Here is a 19,470-nt window from a genome sequence, read left to right as displayed (position 1 = left end):
TCCTCAAACTTAAACAACAGATTTTTTTTATCTCACCATCTCTATGGTTCAGGAATTTATCGGAGGCTTAGCTGGGTGGTTCTGGCTCAAGGTCTCCCGTGGGGTTGCAGTCAAGATATCATCTGAAGGCTTGACTGGGGCTGGGGGATCCACTTTCAAGCTCTTGGACATGGCTGTTAGCCAGAGACCTCAGTTCCCCACCAGAGGATGGGCCTTTCCGAAGGGTGCCAGCGCTGCCGTCTTCCCTTAGAATGAAGGCTTTAAGAGAGCAACCACGTAGGAAGCCTCAGAGCCTTTTTGACCTAGCCCCAGAGGTGATATGCCATCACTTCTGCTGTATTCTGTTGGTCACACAGCCCAAGCCCGATACAAAGTGAGAGGGCATTACACAAGGGCGTGAATATTGGGGTGGAAATTGTTGGGGTCATCTTGGAAGCTGGCTACCAAAGTTAAGGAACTTGCTTAAAGTTGCACAGAGTTGGGGTTCACATTCAGGCACTGTGCCTCTAGAGCTGATACTTTGTGATCAAGGATAAAATTAGCGTGGCCATATTAGCATAAATGTTACAACTTCCTATTTGTATGACTGTATTTAATTTCATGACTGCGGATCCCTGGATGCCTGTGTTCTGGGGAAAAGTGCCTTCTGCTGCTGTCTCTTTTCCTGCGCAGAGCTGTAGAGAAGCAATGACTTCCAGCCCAGGACTGACAGTGGTAGTAGTAGGTCCAGATTTAGTACTTGCACTGCATTGCACTTGTTTTGTTTCCAATGCGTGCTGTGTTATTTCATTTGATCTCCACAAAACAATCCATGTCAGAGAAGGTATTAATCTCCTGTCTTGTTACACGGAAGAAACTGAGGTATAGAAGTTTAGTGCTTTGTGAGGAAGTACTAGAACTTGGGAATTCAAATGCTGTAACTTCTAGCCTTCCCTGAACCTACTGGTTTCCAGGAATAACTGTTTTAAAGAAATGCTTCGGTGGAAGCTTTTGTGACTTAATGATTAATCACTGCTTTATGGCTTGATGCTAACTCTTGCATTATTGTAGATCAATTATCTCATAAATATTTTTACCTTTAATCTTCACAGGTCCATTATGACCTCCCAAAAAGGGTATGTTTCTCAATCTGAGAGCGAACTGCAACCACAAAATTAGCACTTCTATGTTCGCTGTTTTGTTTTGGCAGTTTTGATAGTACTTCAAAATTATGACTTCCTAGAAAATGTTTTCAAACTTTATAACAAACCATTTGCTTTAGTTAACTGTCTACATTAATAAGCACATTTCTTCATTATTTGGTCCACTGGGGAAGCAAGTAAACCCACGAGCTTAAGTTACGTGTTTCAGCATCTAAGGCCCAGGAAGCAGAGGTAATTTAAGGCAGGCCCAAAGCCAGCAGGGACTTTGTTTCCAGCATCCTGAGGACCGTGGCGGCTTAGGATGTACAACGGAGGAAGAGAGGCTGGGGGGTGGGGGGGGGGGCAGTGAAGATTAAGTGGCTACCACCACCTACTCCTTCCCTGACTTAACAGTCAGTTCCCCCAAACTGGATGGGTGGCCCCTGCAGTCTTAGCATCATCTCTGTGAGGCTGGGACCCCATTTTCTTATTTTCCTCAGTTATTTAATAGCCAGACCTGCTCAGGTCCGTGAATATCATGGACGGCTCCCATTTCCCTGTTATTTTCCTTGATTCTTTATTCCAGGCAGGAAACTCTTTTCGTATGAGATTTAGAACCTCTGCAGGGCTAAGGTCCTACATCGGCCAGAGCAGCAGTATTTGTGAACTCTTCTGCCTGTACCGAATGCTTACTGCATGACCGCTGTTGCTGCAGGTACAGAGGATGTGGCCCGAAACACTAGAGGCAAAGAGCCTACTCCCTTGGGCCCTCACAGTCCTGGGGCAGGCAGGTAGTAAGCAAGCCCATGAGTACTTTCAGACAGTGATACAGGCTAGGTCAAAAATAAAGTGTGATCAAAAGGAGGGAGGGACACAGGAAGGAGTTTCTCTATTTTAAGCATGAGTGTGACATGATCTTGTTTCTGTTTCTAAAATGCCTCTGACTCTGGTAGAGATAATGGTGGAGGGCGGAGAGTGGTTTATCCAGGTGAGAGATGATGCCAGCTGGGACAGGGTGGGTGGTAGCATTGGAAGGAGCAAAGATAAGGATGACTCCTCGAACAGTCAGGTGGCTAGCCCAAGTTGGAGACCTTTTTCTTGCCCCCATGGCTCTATCCTTCGCACAAGAGCTAATCTGCAGTGGCTCCTCCAATTCCCTCGTGCTACTGGATACACTTCCGCTTTCCAAGGCAGTGCTCTGGAGGGCCTTCTATATCATACACCTGTCAACAGAAGGTAATTCTCTAATTCGGCAAACATTTATTGAGCATTTTCTACATCAGGCACTTTGTTGATCATTGGAGATATCAAAATAATAGACACGGCCTTTGCCCTCAAATAATTCACAACATTAAAAGAAACATAAACATTAACTATAGTAGGAAGGGCTAAGTGTCCTTCTAGTAAATGATCAAAGTGCTGTGGAAGCTCTTAAGAGAGCATGATAAATGCTGCCTAGAGAAGTTCATATGGAAACCAATCAAGTATAAAGGGTTAATAATTTATGGGTTTGAATACAACCTTTCTGATCTTGGAGCCATCAGACTGCCTCCCAGGCACGCAGTTCCCCTACATGTTTAGCCCTCTACAATTTACAGCCCTACCCCCTGCCGCCCCGATTCTGTCAGATAGAATGCTTTTGGCTACAAGTCTCAGAATACCTGGCCCAAAGTTGTTTAAACTATGGAGTCTTACTATTGTGTTATTATTAGCATCTTCTATAATTGGAGATACAGAAGTAGAGCAGTTCTAACTTGAACTGGGGATTCTGAAAGAAAGAAATCAGAGGTCTAGTAGGCATATCAGATATTTTATGATTACTCATTTTTCATTATATTGGAAAAATTTAATTTGCTAACAGAAGAAAATAGATGTCAAGCCAGCTCTGATCTCCAAAGAATCCGATCATATAACTCTCTCCTTCTCTTCTCTGTTTCTTTCCTGACCAAATGGGTTTATTGTAAAGCAGGGTGTTTTGATGCTGCCTTTTTGATCCTGAAAGGCATTTTGAGCCCAGCACTTGCTTTCTCTTGGCATCCAAAATGATTAAGAAAAGAATTGAGTTTACAACATTTAAGATACAAATCAGAAAAAAAAGCACATATAAACTGTTATATTTTACCCAGTCCATAATGGGAAAATGTGACAGAAACAGTTAACATAAAATAAAAGTCAACATAAAAAAGTGCAAAAATACGTGGTAACAGTTAGACCTGTAAAAGTTGACCCAGGAAAGTGGGATTTGAAATAATCTGCATGGTAGTGAGTTCATTAAGATGAAAATGGTTTGACTGCACTGAAAAGAAAATCCAGAACTCAATTAAAATCCGGTGTCTCCTTCGTACTCTCTGGTGGTCCCCACCCCCGCGTCCCCACCCCATGCTCCCCCGCTGTTGGCGCACCCACTCGTTTCTCCTCTGCCCAAGCCCCCAGTGCCTCCCCATGGTCATCCTCAGCTGATGACCAGCCTTGCCACCTATTTTAAGGAGAAAACTAAGGCCATTAGAAGAGAAGGTCCTCAGTTCCCATCAGCCCTCCCTCAGCACCTGCCCAAGGCCAAACCCTCCTTTGTACACAGACCTCATCCCCTTTCACTTACTCAAAGATGTGGCTGCAGCTATGTCCTCTGCCCAGTGCATTGTCATTTTCCCTTCTCTATATAAATATGCTGTAACCTCTCACATCCTTAAAGAAAGAAAGGAAGGGAGGAAGGAAGGAAGGAGGAAGGAAGGGAGAGAGGGAGGGAGGGAGAGAGGAAGAGAGGAAGATCCTCTCTGGACCCCACATCCCTGCCTACCTCCCAGTCCCTTTCCCTTCTCCCTTTACCAAAAATACTCCTGGAAGCGTTTTCTGTTACCTATGTCTGCAGTTCCTTTCCTGCTCCCTCTGAAACCCACTGGAATGAGCCTTATCCTCAGCCCATCATGTTTGGCTCTGTTTGCGTGAAGCTTCCTAACCTCTGTGTTGCTAAGTCCAAGGCTCGGTTCTCCCTCTGAGCCTCCCGTTCCCTGTCAGTGGTTCATGCTTCCTCTCCCCCTCCTCTGGGTTTGCACTCTCTCCTAGTTTTCCTTTGTGCCACCACATGCCCCCTCCCATTCTCCTTAGGGGCTCCTTCTAGGGTCTGACTTCTAACCTTGGACTCCAGGGCTTCATCCTGGAACCTCTACCTTCTTTCCACCAGGTGATTTCATCTACTCCTTTGGCCTTAAACAACATCTATAACCTGACAGCACCCAAAATTGTATCTCCAGACCAGACCTCTTTCCTGAGCTCTATGTGCATATTTGCCACTATTAAGTGGACATCTCCATTTTGATGCTCTTAGCATCTCAAAGTAACATCTCCCAAAACTTTGTATCCCCTCAAACCTATTCCTCCCTTAATACATCTCCTCTCAACAAAGAGCAAGTCATTTTTTTTTCAGTTGCTGAGGCCAAAATCTATGCAGTTCTCAACTCCTCGCGCTTGTTCACACTCAACATCCAATTGGTCAGGAAATCCTATCACTTCACCTTCATGTTCTTTCAGAATCTGGTCACATCTCCCCACCTCCACTACTACCACCTTAGTCCAAGACACCATCACTTTTCACCTGAAATATTGCAAAAATCTCCCTATTTCTCGTCTTACTCCCTGAAGTGTATTCTCAACACAGCAGGCAAGATGATTGTGAAAGGCAGAATTCTAAACTCACTCCCCAGATCTCCCCCCTGCCCCGTGTGCTAACCTCTGAGATTGTGAATATAGTGGATTCTATCCTGGTGGTTAGGGGATGTTGTATGATGGTACAGTCAGCTTTAAGAAAGGGAGATGACCTGAGTGAGCCTGATCTAATCACAGGAGCCCGGAGTTTCTCTAGCACTTCATCGCGGCACTTAACCTCCTAACATAAGGCATTATTTACTTACTCTTTGTTCCTGTGTTTCCTCCGATTAGAATGTAAGCTTCATGAGGGCAAGAATTTTTTATGTTTTGTTCACTCCTATCTCTAGTGCTCAGAACATCGAGGAGCACAGTGGCTGCTTTCCTAGGGCTGCCATAACAAATTATCACACACTGAGAGGCTTACGACAACAACAAAAATTTATTCGTTCACAGTTATGATGTCCAGAAGTCCAAAACCAAGCTGTCGTCAGGGCCATGCTCCCTCTGGAGATCAGGGAAGAATCTTTCCTTGCCTCTTCCAGCCACTGGCGGTTTGCAGCAGTCCTTGGTGTTCCTTGACTTGTAGCTGTATGACTCCAAATCTCCTTTCATTGTCACATGGCCTTCCTCCCTCTGTCTCCACATGGTCCTCTTCATTTTCCAAGTCAGCAAGAGCATGTCTTCTCATGGCCTTCTTATAAGGACACCAGTCGTTGATTTTAGGGACCACCCTAATCCAGTGGAACTTCATGGTAACGTAACTAATTACATCTGCAAAATCCCTGTTTCCAAATACGGTCACTTTCTGAGGTTCCCCGTGGACGTGAATTTGGGGGGAGGGGGGAACTATTCGAGCCAGTACAGCTTGACAAATATTTGGTGAATTAAAGGAATCATCTTGGAGCTCATGTAAAAACACATTTTGATGAACATTTTTTAATATGACTTGAATTCTAATTAAAATTCTTATATTCATAAGTACTGGGTCAAGTCATCCACTACTAGGTCATGCGTACCTGTTCATAGAGTACAGTACTAGCAGCTATGTGATAAAATAAATTCATCCTTTCAGCTTACTAATAGTCTATTTAAGACATGACTGTTCAGATTAAATATTTAACTAATGATAGAAGATTACTTGATTAATTGGCAAACCATATGGTATAAAAAATAAGCATTGAAGAAGATGATGGGGTAGCCCTGTGTGGCGTACAGGGTAAGAGGTAGTTCGACAGGCATGAGGAAGGACCATGAAAAACTGAAGGCCACATATGTGGATTGTTTATTTGAGAAATTTGGTGGTAAATACAAGAAAGGAAATAAGGAGGTGGCTGCAGGAGGCAGCAGGGTGAGTAAGTATTTGTTTGATATGGGTACACCCCATGCAGGCTTACAGACAGGGCAGAAGTAAGCAGTGAAAAGGAAATGAAGATGCTGTGGGAGAAGAGATGAAAACAAAGCCCCTAAGAATCAAGAGGGGACTTCCCTAGTGGTCCTATGGTAAAGAATCCGTCCTGCAAGGCAAGGGACATAGGTTTGATCCCTGGTCAGGGAACTAAGACCCCCCATGCCACAGGGAAACTAAGCCCGCAAGCCACAACTACTGAGCTCGCAAGCCTTAACTGCGCGCTGCAAACTACAGAGTCCATGCACCAGAACTAGTGAGAGAAAAAACCCGTGCACCGCAAGTAGAGAGAAACCCACACGCTGCAAGGAAAGGATCCCTCATGCCTCCACAAAGATCCCCACGTGCTGCAACTAAGACCTGCCGCAGCCAAAAAAAAAACACAAACAAAACAAAACCCAAAAAACCTTCAGGCTCCCTGATGAATCACTACAGGCCAAGTGAATTACTCAATTGATATAGTTAATTTTAAAGAAATCAAGAGGACCAGGATCTGAGGCCCGGGGCAGGTCCGGCTTCTGTCTCTGAGTGCTGAGGAAAGGGTTAAAGAGGGGAGGGAAGGACAGACAGGAGGAGAAAGCAGAGTGAAGAACAATCCCCTATGATGGCTTTTGCTGTAAAGGAGGAATCGTTGAATTTTTTCACTGGACAACTTCATACTGTTTTGAAAATGGGTGCTGCAGGGCCTGAGTCATTCAGGATTGGGTTATGTTTAAAATCTAGGAAACACGAAAAAAGGGAGGAGGGGGAAACCTGCTATAAAGCTTGCATGACTACTTTTTATGAGTGTAGGGAAAAGATGAGAGTTACGCATCAGGCCATGGAAGAGAGGAGGAGGGCAAGACAACTTTCTTTCCAGAAGTCACAGAGTTGCCTTCCTTAATAACGCTGCAGAGAGAAAATTTTAGGGCTTTCAGAAAGGATTGGTGCCCGTTCGACTTTGAAGCACTAGGACAAATCATGTTCTAATGAAACCTACCAACTGTCCCAGGTCCAAATGATACCACCAAGCTGCCAGTTTAGATTATTTGCAAACATTGAATCCGGACACTTCCATACCATAAAGTCTAATCCATCTATGCTAGCTCACAAGAACTGCCAACAAGAATTTACCATGTACATCACTCTGCTAAATGCTTAGGTTGTCTAGAAAGTGATTATAACCACCGGCTTCAGAATCCTATTGCCTAGTGCTTGCCAGTCATAGGACTTGGGTCTGGTTACGGTCTGCACCTAAGTTTCCTTACCTGTAAAATGGGGATGAAAAGAAGTTAAGTGTACGATGTCTTGAATAGCCCAGCACATTGGGAGGTCTCTACAAGCATTTGGAATGATTACTCTTTATATATATTTAACTTAAAAAAAATTTCTTAACAGTTCCAGAGGCAGGTACTATAATACTTGTCTCATATCCTTGAAAATTTTGCTGGATGAATGCTGGAAAGGGCAATTTCTATGGCAGTTTTGTTTTCCAATGATCATTTCCCTCATCTCCTGGAAGACAAACAGGTGTCACAGAGAGTAGCCTTGTTGATTATGCCTGTAAATCTTTCTGGAAAGTTCTTCAGTGACTCAGTATTAGAGCTCAGCTTCCCCAAATGCTGATGGTCTCTAATCAGTTTTCGTCCCAAACTAATCATTTTTAGCTTGTACTGTGACCTCCCAGTGATGTCTCACTACGACTACTATTGCTAAAAACCAGCCCTTTGCTAAAGTAGTTGCTTGTTTCACGGGCCTGTGGGTCATTTATTTATACAGTTAAGACGTTTCCACCTGTCTACTGTTTCTCATCCTCTTGAATTACACTGGCTTAATGTCAGTCGACATAGTGGAGCATAAAAGCCTTGTCAATATTAATTTTGGCCACTATTATCCAGTCCTCTTTATTCCCAGAAGGGTCCTAACAAGGGGTGAGGGAGTGACTATAATCAGAATAAAAAAAATAGGGCAATTTCCATTTGGAAAAGGAATAAAGCCATCCTAATGCCCTGTTCAGTGCTGGCTTCCTGAATGTGCTGAACCTCCTGGCTCTTCACGGGGGTGAGGGCAGGGTGAACTGCATGTATTCCAGGCAGTGCCTTTGGCCTTGCATTTCTTCACCAGTGGCTGTAGACATCTTCATCTTGACGTGACGGTTGAGGCATGAATGTTCCCCGCACTTTCACTTCTCTGCTGTATATATTGATATATGTTGCTATTCATATTGTTTCAATATGAATTTGGCTTACGTTGATATACATATTGTTTCAAAGCAGTTAGAATTTGGATCTCAGCATCTGTCTTTCAAACTTTTCTTGGGAGCATTTTTTTTTTCCATGTTACTCACCATTCTGAGGAATGTCTAGAGAGGCTCATCAGGCTATATCCGGGGCTGGCTGCCTGTTTTTGTAAATTAGTTTTATTCGGAATACAGCCACATCCACTCATTTACATGTTGTCTGTGGCTGTATTCAAGGTACAATGGCGGATCTGAGCAGTTGCAAAGCCTAAAATGTTTACCATCTGGCCCTTTAAGAAAAAGTTTCCCAATGCCAGGTCTAGATATTATAATCTTACAGCTGAAAGAGACCTTCTTACAGGTAAGATGTGTAAATCCTCACAGAGGTGTGACAAACACAGAAACCACACTAGATGTTTCAGTGGAGAAATTTGATATAAAAATTGGTTACACAAATTAAAGAGCAAAAAAAAGAATTTTGAGGTAACTGAGAGACAAGAGCTGTAGGATGGAGCTACCTCTAGGGCTTGAGAAAAAGGAGAAGAGGGATATAGAAGGTCTGGGTTCTCAGCTCCAAGGTGTGTGAGCCTCGCAGCTGAGCGGCAGCATGCAGCAGGTTCAGGTACAAAAAGAAAAGCAGGAGGCTGGGACAGGCGCCCCTTCGGGGCACATGCTGACAGGATCAGCAAGATAAAGGAAGTCCCCCCTGTTCTCCTGCTGACTCCACGCCTTCTCCGTGGTTCCCTAATGGCAGGACCTAACAGAAAGCCTGCAGATGAAGGGGTCTGGGAAACACAGCTGTAGACCCTCTTCCCAGCATTACTGAGCAAAGAATAGACGTATGTATTTGAGCTGAAAGACAACAGATAAATGACGGTCACAGGCGTGAAGAAGTGAGATGTCCCGGTGACAGCGAATGGCCGGCTGGAGCCCGAGGCTCCTGTCCTCGCTCTGTTTAGACCCAGCTGGCCCAGTGCTCTGCTTTCCTACTGCCCAGTTGCATGGAGTTCACGATGCGCATGTTCCAGGGTTTCTGTTCTCCTGTTTATGTTGTCTGGCTTTTATTTTTCCATTTAACAAATATTTATGAAGTGCCTACTATGGCCAGGTACTGTTCCAGGCCATGCTGAGATACTAGCAAACAAAACAGAATCAGTGTCCTCCTGGAGCTCACAGTCAATCCAGAGACGCAGGCAGTACACAAGACACAGAAGTGAAAAATAGAGTATGTCAGATGGCATCACTGCTAAGGAAAAAATGGGAGGTCAGGAAGGGCGATACAAAGAGAATGGCTTAAGCAGAGGATTGTAAATGTTCGTCCAGGGCAGGAAGGCGACATTTAAATAAAGACCTAAAGGAGGTAGGGAACAAGCTTTGGGCACATCTGAGGGGAAGACTATTCCAGGCAAAGGGTATAGCACATTCAAAGTCTCTGAGGCGGAAGTGGGCCTGTGTGTCTGGGGAACAGCGGGGAGGCCAGAGCAGAAGGAGTGGAGAAAAAGAGAGCAGGAGAAGGAGGCGGACAGAGGCCAGAGTCATGACACCGACAACCCCTCATTAAGTTGTTTCCCTTTTTCCAAATTGTTGCTATTCTGGAAAATGTGCATTGTACCATTTGGTTGGCCTTTCAGAATAAACCTTTGAAAATACAGCCATTACATCCTTAACAAAAGTTTGGTCATCTGACACTCTGATCTTTGAGAAAATGCTTAGAGTACACAGTCCTAGGTTCAAGGGCTCCAGCTCAACGACGATGCATTTATCAGATGCACTTGATGTCCCTGGATGTTTCTCTCATTGAGAAGGAAAATCTAGTGGTAGTGATTATATTCTGGTGCCTCCTGTGTATAGTCATCAGAGAAGTATCACTCTTCACAAATCCTCTAATTCCTCTAAGTCCAACATTTTCCCTGCATGTGAACACTGTGGATGGTATCAAACTTGTCAAGGGAGAAAGTGATGCTCGTTAGTACTTTGCAAATGATTCGATTGTACTTATCCTAGGTGCTTTCTCAACATGGGGCTCTTATGCTTTCTTATCAGATCATTTGGGATATGAACACAGTGAAACTTAATTAGCAATTATTTTATTGCAGTGAAATTCCTAATCTCAGCAGCACTGCTGGGTACTCCAAGGGAGAGACTCTTTCATCTTTGTATCCTGATTGCCTAGCACATGCTTGGAACAAAACAATAATAAATAGTGTAACCTCTCTGGAGGGCTTCCTACATTTTAAATCCTGAGCTAAGAACTCTACACACATTATCTCATTTCATCATGGCAGGTCCCTAGGGGCTAAATAATGCTATTATCATCATTTTATAGATTACAAATTTGAGGTTTTGAAAGATTCAGTAGTTTTCCTAAGGCTCCTATGCAAGAATGAGGCCTGGGCTCAAATCCAGGCTCTCTGATTTCAAAGCCACCAGGGACCCAACCCCTTATTGGTATTTGTTGAGTCATCGGTGGTGGGTGTACTGCTGGAGAGTGAAGGATGTGAGAAGCTTTCCAGTCAATTGCTTCTTCTGCCTTCTTGATTTTTCTTCCTCTGTCCCAATGTCAAGGCGGCTATTTTGCTAGAGCAAATTCGAAAGTGACACACATTTTATTTCCTTAGCATCAATATAAAATGTTAACTGATTACCATATGGAACACAAGAACTCTGTAACCAGATATCTTTTCCCATGTTTAACAACTCTTGGAGTTTATGAGATGTAAAGAGCACATCTCTTTTTAGTTGCATTTCATTAGCCATTTATTTACCCAAACAATTTATCTTTCTGAAGTAGAAATATTTTATCTCACAGTTTCATACAGACCAAAAAATTTTATTATTAATGAATATAAAAATATTCAAAATATCCTGTAATCATAAAATAACCATTGGTCAAAGCAAGACACTCCCGTGGGACTACACCACTCTCTTCCTTGGATCTTACCATTCTGGAATTCCTTTTATTCAGAAATGATTTTGATCCTACAACAAGGACTCATTAGGATACCATACACTTTGATGAGAAACTATTATTAGGTTGAACCATTTTGAAAGCTGCTATTGTGCCATTTTTGACTGATTAAAAATGGCATTTTCATATGGTTCAACCTAATAGTTGCTCTCATCCAAAAAGTGAAGTATAAAGCTGTTAACCATTTTTTGATTTTTAAATTCAAGGCGACATGAATCTTGGAGTTTCAGTGAAACTGATGGGTAACATATGATTAACTCTTCTGCTTGGCTAGGACAGTGCTTTGAACTGATAAGTCAAATGAACGACATGTCCCAGGCCCACCAGGAAAACCACACAAGCAGCCAAAGGCCTTCATCTGTTGCCACAGGGGTGCCCTGTCAGGCAGCAAGCAGACAAGGAAGAGAAATGTGAGCGTGTCCTCTGGTGTTTGACAGGAGAGGCTGTAACTTGGCAGCAGACTAGGAACTTGTTAAAGGTCAAAACCTGGACTTGGCACTCACGTCTCATAGAACTCGCTTATCTAGATGTTTCGAAAGTGTCTTCCAATGTGCACTGCTTATCAAATGGCAAGGCAAAAAACAAGGAACGTTTGTTGTCCTGCTTGCTCCAGTTTTTGCAGTGGTGTTTGGGGTCTGGGGAGCCAGGAGAGGGAACCCAGCTTGCAGGGCTTTGTAAAGGAGCTGAGGGAGGGTAACACAAGCCGAGGGCGGCCGGGGCCTCGCTCCCACGGCCTGGGCCGTAGCAAGGGTGCAGCATCAGCGTGAGAATCTGAACATCAGCAGATGGGTCAGAATCACGCTGAGCCCATTAGGAGCAGAGGGGAGCCTGAATCTGGCCGAGATGATGGGCTTAGGAAGGCTGAGGGCTGATGAGAGGATGAGCCCGGTGACGTCTGGAGCCAGGAGGCAGGAGAGATACATGCCCGGCGAGGAAGAGCAGCATCCAGGGCAGCAGGTGACGTCACAGGGGATTTTTGCTTCAGTTATTTTATTATTCCAGATTACTGAAGTGTGCTGTCCTCTAAGACCTGGGCAAACATCCTCATGTGAGATAACACTTAGATAACACGGTATCTGATCTTTACTGTAGATACACAGTTCATTCTCTTCTTACAAAATCAAGAGTCAGTGACAGGTGATCTATGTTGATATGTCTGTTTTATTATAGATATGTGTGTCTTAGTACGTGTGGACTGCTGTTATGGAAATAGCAGAGACTGGCTGGCTTAAATAACAAACATTTATTTCTCACTGTTCTGGAGGCTGAGAAGTCCAAGATCAAGATGCCAGCAGATTCAGTGTTTAGTGTCTGGGGAGGACCCATTTTCTGTGTCCTCATATAGAAGAAGGGGCAAGAGAACTTTCTGGAGTCACTTTTCAAAGGGTACTAATCCCATTCATGAGGGCTCCACCCTCATGATCTAATCATCTCCGAAGGGCTTCCCCTCCTAATACCATCACATCACGGTTACGATTTCAATGTGTGAATTTTGAGGGGACACAGACATTCAGTCGGTTGCAATATACCTGTGTGTGTAGAAATGGATCTATTTCTATTTATAGATCTATCTAAACATCTACATCAGCAGATAGTATTAGGGTTGTGAATGTCTATAACCATTGGTACCTTGATTTGTACTAATTTGGGGATGTGTTTTATGTCCATTTTAGACTATTAGCTCTTGATAGCAGGGGATTTATCCTCAACAATAATACTCACTTTATAACTGTTGTATAATAGGATGATTGGATAAATACAAACAATTGAGGGTATTTCGTGGACAAATCTAGATTTGTAGTTTTGTAGTTCAGTATGAGTTTCAAATATTATTGTCTGTAGCAGAAATAAATTTATTTATTTATTTATATTGGTTGTGTTGGGTCTTCATTGCTGCACATGGGCTTTCTCTAGTTGCGGCGAGTGGGGGCTACTCCTTGTTGCGATGCATGGGCTTCTCACTGGGGTGGTTTCTCTTGTTGTGGAGCACAGGCTCTAGGCACACAGGCTTCAGTAGTTGTGGCACTCAGGCTCAGTAGTTGTGGCTTGTGGGCTCTAGAGCGCAGGCTCAGTAGTTGTGGTGCACAGGCTTAATTGCTCCACAGCATGCGGGATCTTTCTGGACCAGGGCTCGAACCCGTTTCCCCTGCATTGGCAGGCAGATTCTTGTTTTTTTCTTGGCAGGCAGATTCTTAACCACTGCGCCACCAGGGAAGTCCCTTTACTTTTTATTTAAAGGTTAAGTTCAAGGACTACATTTACCCACTTGCTGTATTTTTGCTAACAAACACAAATATCTTACTAACTTTCAAGTGAGAAAGGCAGGATTGAATTGAAAAAAGAAGTTTTTAAAAAAATCTTTTACTTAACAAACTAGGCTTGAACAAAATCAATAAAATAATAAAATGAAGTGTAGCAATTTTATCTCCTGAAACAGATTTCATAAGCAGAAACAAGACTATGTTATCAGATCCAATCCAAAGAAATAAAAGCTTAACATTGTTTGAAAGAGCATTTCCTGTAAGAGATCTACCTTTTCACAGGCCGTAAAAAATTTACAAGAGAAGATGCTGCTGGCTTTGAAATCCCACCAGAAGAATGGCAGTTACAGGAATGTTATTTTGTGAGTGTATGTTTACATGTATGTGGAAAATGTAGAGAGTTTGGAAAAAGACTTTAGGGTATTTGTAATCAGTGGAGGCTCTCGGATTGAGGAAGAGGAATCACACTGAGTTGACTGTGCTTGTAGGATGATACCCTACGCCAATCAACAAAAACTTTCTTTGTGTCTCTGTTATGGCATACAGCTGTGCTAGATGCTAAGGTTGATGAAAAACAAAAATAACCCCCCCTAAACCAACCAACAAAAACCCAAAGCCCTGTCTTCAAAGAATACATGGCCTAGCTGAGTAGATCACACAGGTAGGCATGGAAAAATAGTTATCAACATGAGTTATTAAGTGACAGGAGCCCAATGAGTAGTGTGGGGGCAAAAGTCAGAGGCCGAATTGAAGTCTTCATGATAGAGATGGGAAACGGAGGGTGGAGGATTGTGACAGATGGGGAAGCAGTTGAGGACAGACATTCCAGGAAGTGGCTTAGGACAAGGCATCGAGGCAGATAAGCCTAAGAAGATCTACTGGGTTCAGCAGGCAAATCAGTTTGACTAGGCTAAAAGGTTCGTGCAGGGAGTGAAAATAAGCCTGAAAAGAGTCTCATGTCAGATTGTGAAAGGCTGCAAGTGCCAGACTAAGGAGTCTGAATCTTTGCATAGACAATGGGGACTTATTGAAAGCTTTTGAGGAAGAGATCACCAGAATGAAAGGCATTTTAGAAGGATCATTCCAGTAATGGTGCAGTGCAGGAATTGGATTGGGAGAACCTGATGGCGGGGATACCTGGAGAAGTTTTCACAAGAAGAGGCAATAGGGTTGATTGGTTGTAGGGGATGGTAAAAAAGAGGGAGACATCAAAGTGATCTTCGGACTTTGAATTTGGGTCTTCAGTAACAGAATATAAAACCACACAAATTTCCTATGGAAATCTAGTTTTGGAAGGAAGACAATTATTTTAGACAAGGTATTTATAGGGTTAGAGTAGGGCAAGTCAACTGAGAATGCTGAACGTAGCACTGGAAATGTGAGCATGGGTGCAGTACGCTAAGATAAGGAGTGAAGATTCTGACATTTATCTAAATGGAAAGTATGCCTGAAGCCCAGGAAATCATGTTCTCTGGAGTTCCCTGGAAGGAAGACTGTAGAGAGAGAAGAGCAGAAAGCTGAAGATTAATGTCAAAGCATTTCTGGCTTACAGGCCAATGAAGAAAAACAGAGTTAAAGTAGGAGATGGAGAAATAACAGTCAGAGAGTCAGGAGAAGGACTGAGGTGTCACAGAATCCAAGGTTTCATGTAAACTTTAATCAAGTTCAAGGAAAGGTAATGATAGAAACGAAGATCTCTGAATTGGGTGATCAGCATATCTTAAAGTTCTGTTCGGAGCGGGCGGACTTAGAAGTGGACCTCAGGGCCTCACAAAAGGATGACCTAGCCTCGTGCCTTCCACTGCATGATGCCATTGACTGAGAAGGTGCCCATTCAAACTGAGACATACCGTAATCATCAATTACACATCAGATTTTAAAGACTTAGTATGAAAAGATATCACGTGAAAGATCTCATCAATAACGTTTAAATACTGATGACACATTGAAACAATAACGTTTGATACATTGGCTAAATAAAATATGCTATTAAAATTAATTTCACCTTAAAAATTTAAAATATGGCGACTAGAAAATGTACTCACACTATTTCCCTTGGACATTGCTGATCTAGACCTTTGTGATGGAGCTCACTGATGTAGCACCGTGAAAAACACTCACTTCCACTTTCACAGCTAAATGCATTTTTACCCATCTACGGAGTCCTAAATCTTTCAAAATGTGTTTTGCATTTTGTGAGTGTATTTCTGTATTTTGTTACTAGTGTATATTGCAGAGATCCACTTTTTTTTTCATTTTATGTGAAATAGGTGATCCCATCTTACTGAACAGTTGGCTCTTTTTTTCCAACCAACAGATGATGCTGCCACTGATAGTCGCAAAACCTACACGCTAACTGATTATTTAAAAAATACTTTTAGAATGAAGGTCTACACCTTGCGATGGGTTTCAGGTAAGGATTTTTGGTGGACAGGGGGATGATTTTTACACTTATTTTTATTCTGGTTAGATTGTGGGTCACTTATATGGCACTGAGAAAATGGTCTTATTTTTTTTAAACCATACGGGAAAGTATTTTTTTCTGCTTAAGGGTTGAAACGGAGTTAAGGCAGAAAGCGATGTTAGTATTTCTTTGATATGGACCATAAAAAGTTAAATGTGAGTTGAACCCTTTACAATAATGATGGAAAAATGAAAGCATACTACTGTAATATTCATCAGTTCATGTTTTTCCAACTTAGAAATGCCTTTTGACTACTTGTGTGAATTTAAATCTTAAATTTTTATTGCATGGTTTTTTAGCTTGAGAAGATGTTTAATAGCAACTTGAAATGTTGATCTGGCCGTTTTCTCTCTTTAGATCATGAATATCTCTACAAACAAGAAAATAATATCTTGCTATTCAATGCTGAATATGGAAGCAGCTCCATGTTCTTGGATAACAGTACATTTGTATGTTTAATCACATAATTAATTCATGCTTTAAGGGAATTCTGGGGATTTTTTTTCATAACCTTTCAAATCATGAGTACTCTCGTTTCTCATCCTGTTGGACTCTCTCTGCAGCATATGGTACAGTGGATCTTTCTCTTCTTCTTGGAATGCTCCCTGCCTTGGCTACTTTTTAGTCTCCTTTGACGATTCCTCCTCCTCTGCCCATACTCTCACGTGTAAGTGCTCCTCAGGGCCCTGTCTTCACTGCAAGCCTCCCGCCTCACTTTGCATGCTCCCCTTCAGTGAATTCCATGCACTTCCCCAGCATCAGTGCTTCTCAAATACATGCTTCTAACACTAACCTCCTCCTAAGATCCAGGCCTCTGTTTCCAATAGCTCCCTGGCTCCTGCACGTGGATGGCTCGCAGGCATTTTAAACTCAGTATCCCGAGCTAAACTAGTTATGTCCCCTTCCCTCTCCCAGCAAACAGAAAGCATCCTATTCTTCTTCCTGAGCTTCCAATCTAGGTAAATAGCACTCTCCTTCGAGTCACTTAAGCTAGAAACCTCAGAATCATCCCCCTTAGTTAGCTACTCAACAAAGCTCATCAATGCTCCCTTGCAATGTCTTGTCTCTGAGATTTCCATTTCCATGGTATAGTCCTGGTTCAAAGCCTTGATTAATCTTGTGACAGTGAGTATTCTAACTTGTGTCCCTCTCTCCAGTCTGTAAATCAGACCATGACATTGGCCAAACCCAGCTAATGCAACCCCTCCCCTCTCGTCTCAGCCACTGGGTCACCAGAGCATCTTTGTAAAAGACAGATAAGATTCTATCACATCCATGTGCAAAAAGTAGTTCAGAGCTCCATTTCTTATATTTGGGCCCTGGCTATTTTTCTAATTTTATGTCCTCTCTTTGTCTGACACACTCTATGTTGTATTCAGGTTACAACTAACTTTTAGGCGGTTTCTAAATATGCATGCCCTTTCCACATCTGGGTTTTTACTCCTACTGTTTCCCCTCCTGAGAAAGTTCTGTCTCTGTTCCTGATCCTCACCCTCATAGCCATCTTTTCTTGGTTAAAATTAATCCTTCCTGCCCTGATTCTCTCACCCTGATCACCACCCACCTTACCTCATGGTCATTTGTGTGGGTGAATGTGACCCCTCTTCTAGACTGAAACCTCCCAAGTTTCGAGCCACAAGTCTAGAACCGTACCCTCTATGTAGTAAGTGTGCAATAATGGCAGTTAAATGGAATCATTCAATTGTTCTTTTTTCTACTTGATTGACAGGATGAATTTGGATATTCTGTAAATGATTATTCAGTATCTCCAGATAGACAATACATTCTCTTCGAATACAACTCTGAGAAGGTAAAAGAAATGCTTTTTTACTGTGACATTTAAAGAATCCTATGAATATGTTATTTTATAACTGATTTCAAGTCTGTGAATATTTAAGACTGATACCTAAGTAAAACAACAGACATTAAAAGCTCACTAATTCAGTATCAAAAGGAGAAATGGTCTTTCTCATTTATTAAAGTCCAACGAATGTTTTGAAAGAAATTCATTTTCAGGGTTTTCAAATACTAAAAAGTTTAAGTAATTTTATAGATAGATACTAAAATCATAAAAGAACTTATAGAAAATAGAACTTATACTTTAAAAGTAAGTTTACATGTCTGACTTCTATATCCAGTAATAGAACTGTTTATTTCCTTTGTCTCAGTTTTACATATAGTAAAACTGTCAAGTATTAGCTTTAAAAAGAGTTAAACTTTTCATCCTCCAGAAGAGACTCTGCATGGTAACTCAGACCACCTCCCAGCCCCCAGGTCCCACCATATACAAACAGTTCCAAAGGAGCAGCCTTAGCTTGGGTCATTGGCACCCTGCAGGGAGCACTCAGTTTCCCCCAGTGGCCCAGCCCAACATCAAAATCTCACACATTCAGAAAAGGTTACAGCCGAATCACACATCCTTGTCAAGTTTATGGTGGCTGCCAATTACCAGTGACTTTAACTGCAGCTTTTTGATTATTCATGGATTTGACAACAGTTGCTGAGTATAGGAAGTTTTGAGACACACAGGAAAGATGAAAAACCTGTAGAGAGATTCTGCTTGAAAACAGAATACAAAGCTGGGGATCCCCATCTCTGCCTTTTTTCTAGAATAAATAGTAAATACTGAGTGGCCTTATCTCTTGTACCAGCACTGTTGTACTCAGGCCATGCAAACCATCCCATACTGAATTTCCCATTTGGGGATGGTGACTCCCAGTCCTAATATTTACCCTGATTTATTGTGCTGGGCTCCATTTCCTGGACATGAAGACTCACTGACTATGTTCTGCTAAACCAGTCCACCAGGAAGGAATCAGAAACCTATGCCAACTTTAACACATCTGTTCCCAGCTCATGATTTATTGTTTGTTTAATTCAGTGGTTCTTATTGCTATCTACAGGTTAAAATCACTGAAGGAGTTTTTAAAAATTCCTGGTGTCCAGGTCCAATCCCCAGATCAATAAATTGAAGTCTCTGGGGTAAAGCTGGCATCAGTTTTTGTTTTTCATTTTTTGTTTTTTGTTTTAACATGTATTTTAATGAGCAGCCAGGGTTGAGAACCACTGATTAACAATTTCCCATGTTAAAGACAAACATGTAAAGATTATGAGGTTAAGGTAGAAACAGCAAGGTAAATTCCAGCTCAATATTATGTTTAGCCAAGTCAAAAAGTGCCATATGATGTGTACTAATGGAGGTATTTCGCTGGTAGACATTAGCTAGACAACCATCACTGGTAATTTCTATTTGTTGTGTCACTGAAGTTTTCATGTGCATTTAACTGCTTTTGCTGTTTTCATTCTGTCCCCTTTATCTTGCCACCCATGTTTTCCAGGAGTATCCATGTTCCTTTTAAATCCTAAATTAGATTATGTTGTACCTATG

At 42.3% G+C, this 19,470-nt stretch overlaps 1 protein-coding gene across 3 annotated transcripts in view; it reads left to right on the top strand.

Annotated features, from left to right (window-relative positions):
- DPP4 (dipeptidyl peptidase 4) overlaps nt 1-19,470 on the top strand; it is a 77,055-nt gene that overhangs the window by 5,382 nt on the left and 52,203 nt on the right. For all 3 annotated transcript variants that reach the window (XM_057744517.1, XM_057744518.1, XM_057744519.1), the window contains 3 exons: nt 15,936-16,031; nt 16,440-16,531; nt 17,812-17,892. In XM_057744517.1, coding sequence (XP_057600500.1) covers nt 15,936-16,031; nt 16,440-16,531; nt 17,812-17,892 — 269 coding nt within the window. The remainder of the gene's footprint in view (nt 1-15,935; nt 16,032-16,439; nt 16,532-17,811; nt 17,893-19,470) is intronic.

The sequence above is a fragment of the Hippopotamus amphibius genome, chromosome 8 (assembly GCF_030028045.1).
Source record: "Hippopotamus amphibius kiboko isolate mHipAmp2 chromosome 8, mHipAmp2.hap2, whole genome shotgun sequence".
Classification (NCBI taxonomy): Eukaryota; Metazoa; Chordata; class Mammalia; order Artiodactyla; family Hippopotamidae; genus Hippopotamus; species Hippopotamus amphibius.
This window is presented reverse-complemented; position numbering and strand designations above follow the sequence as displayed.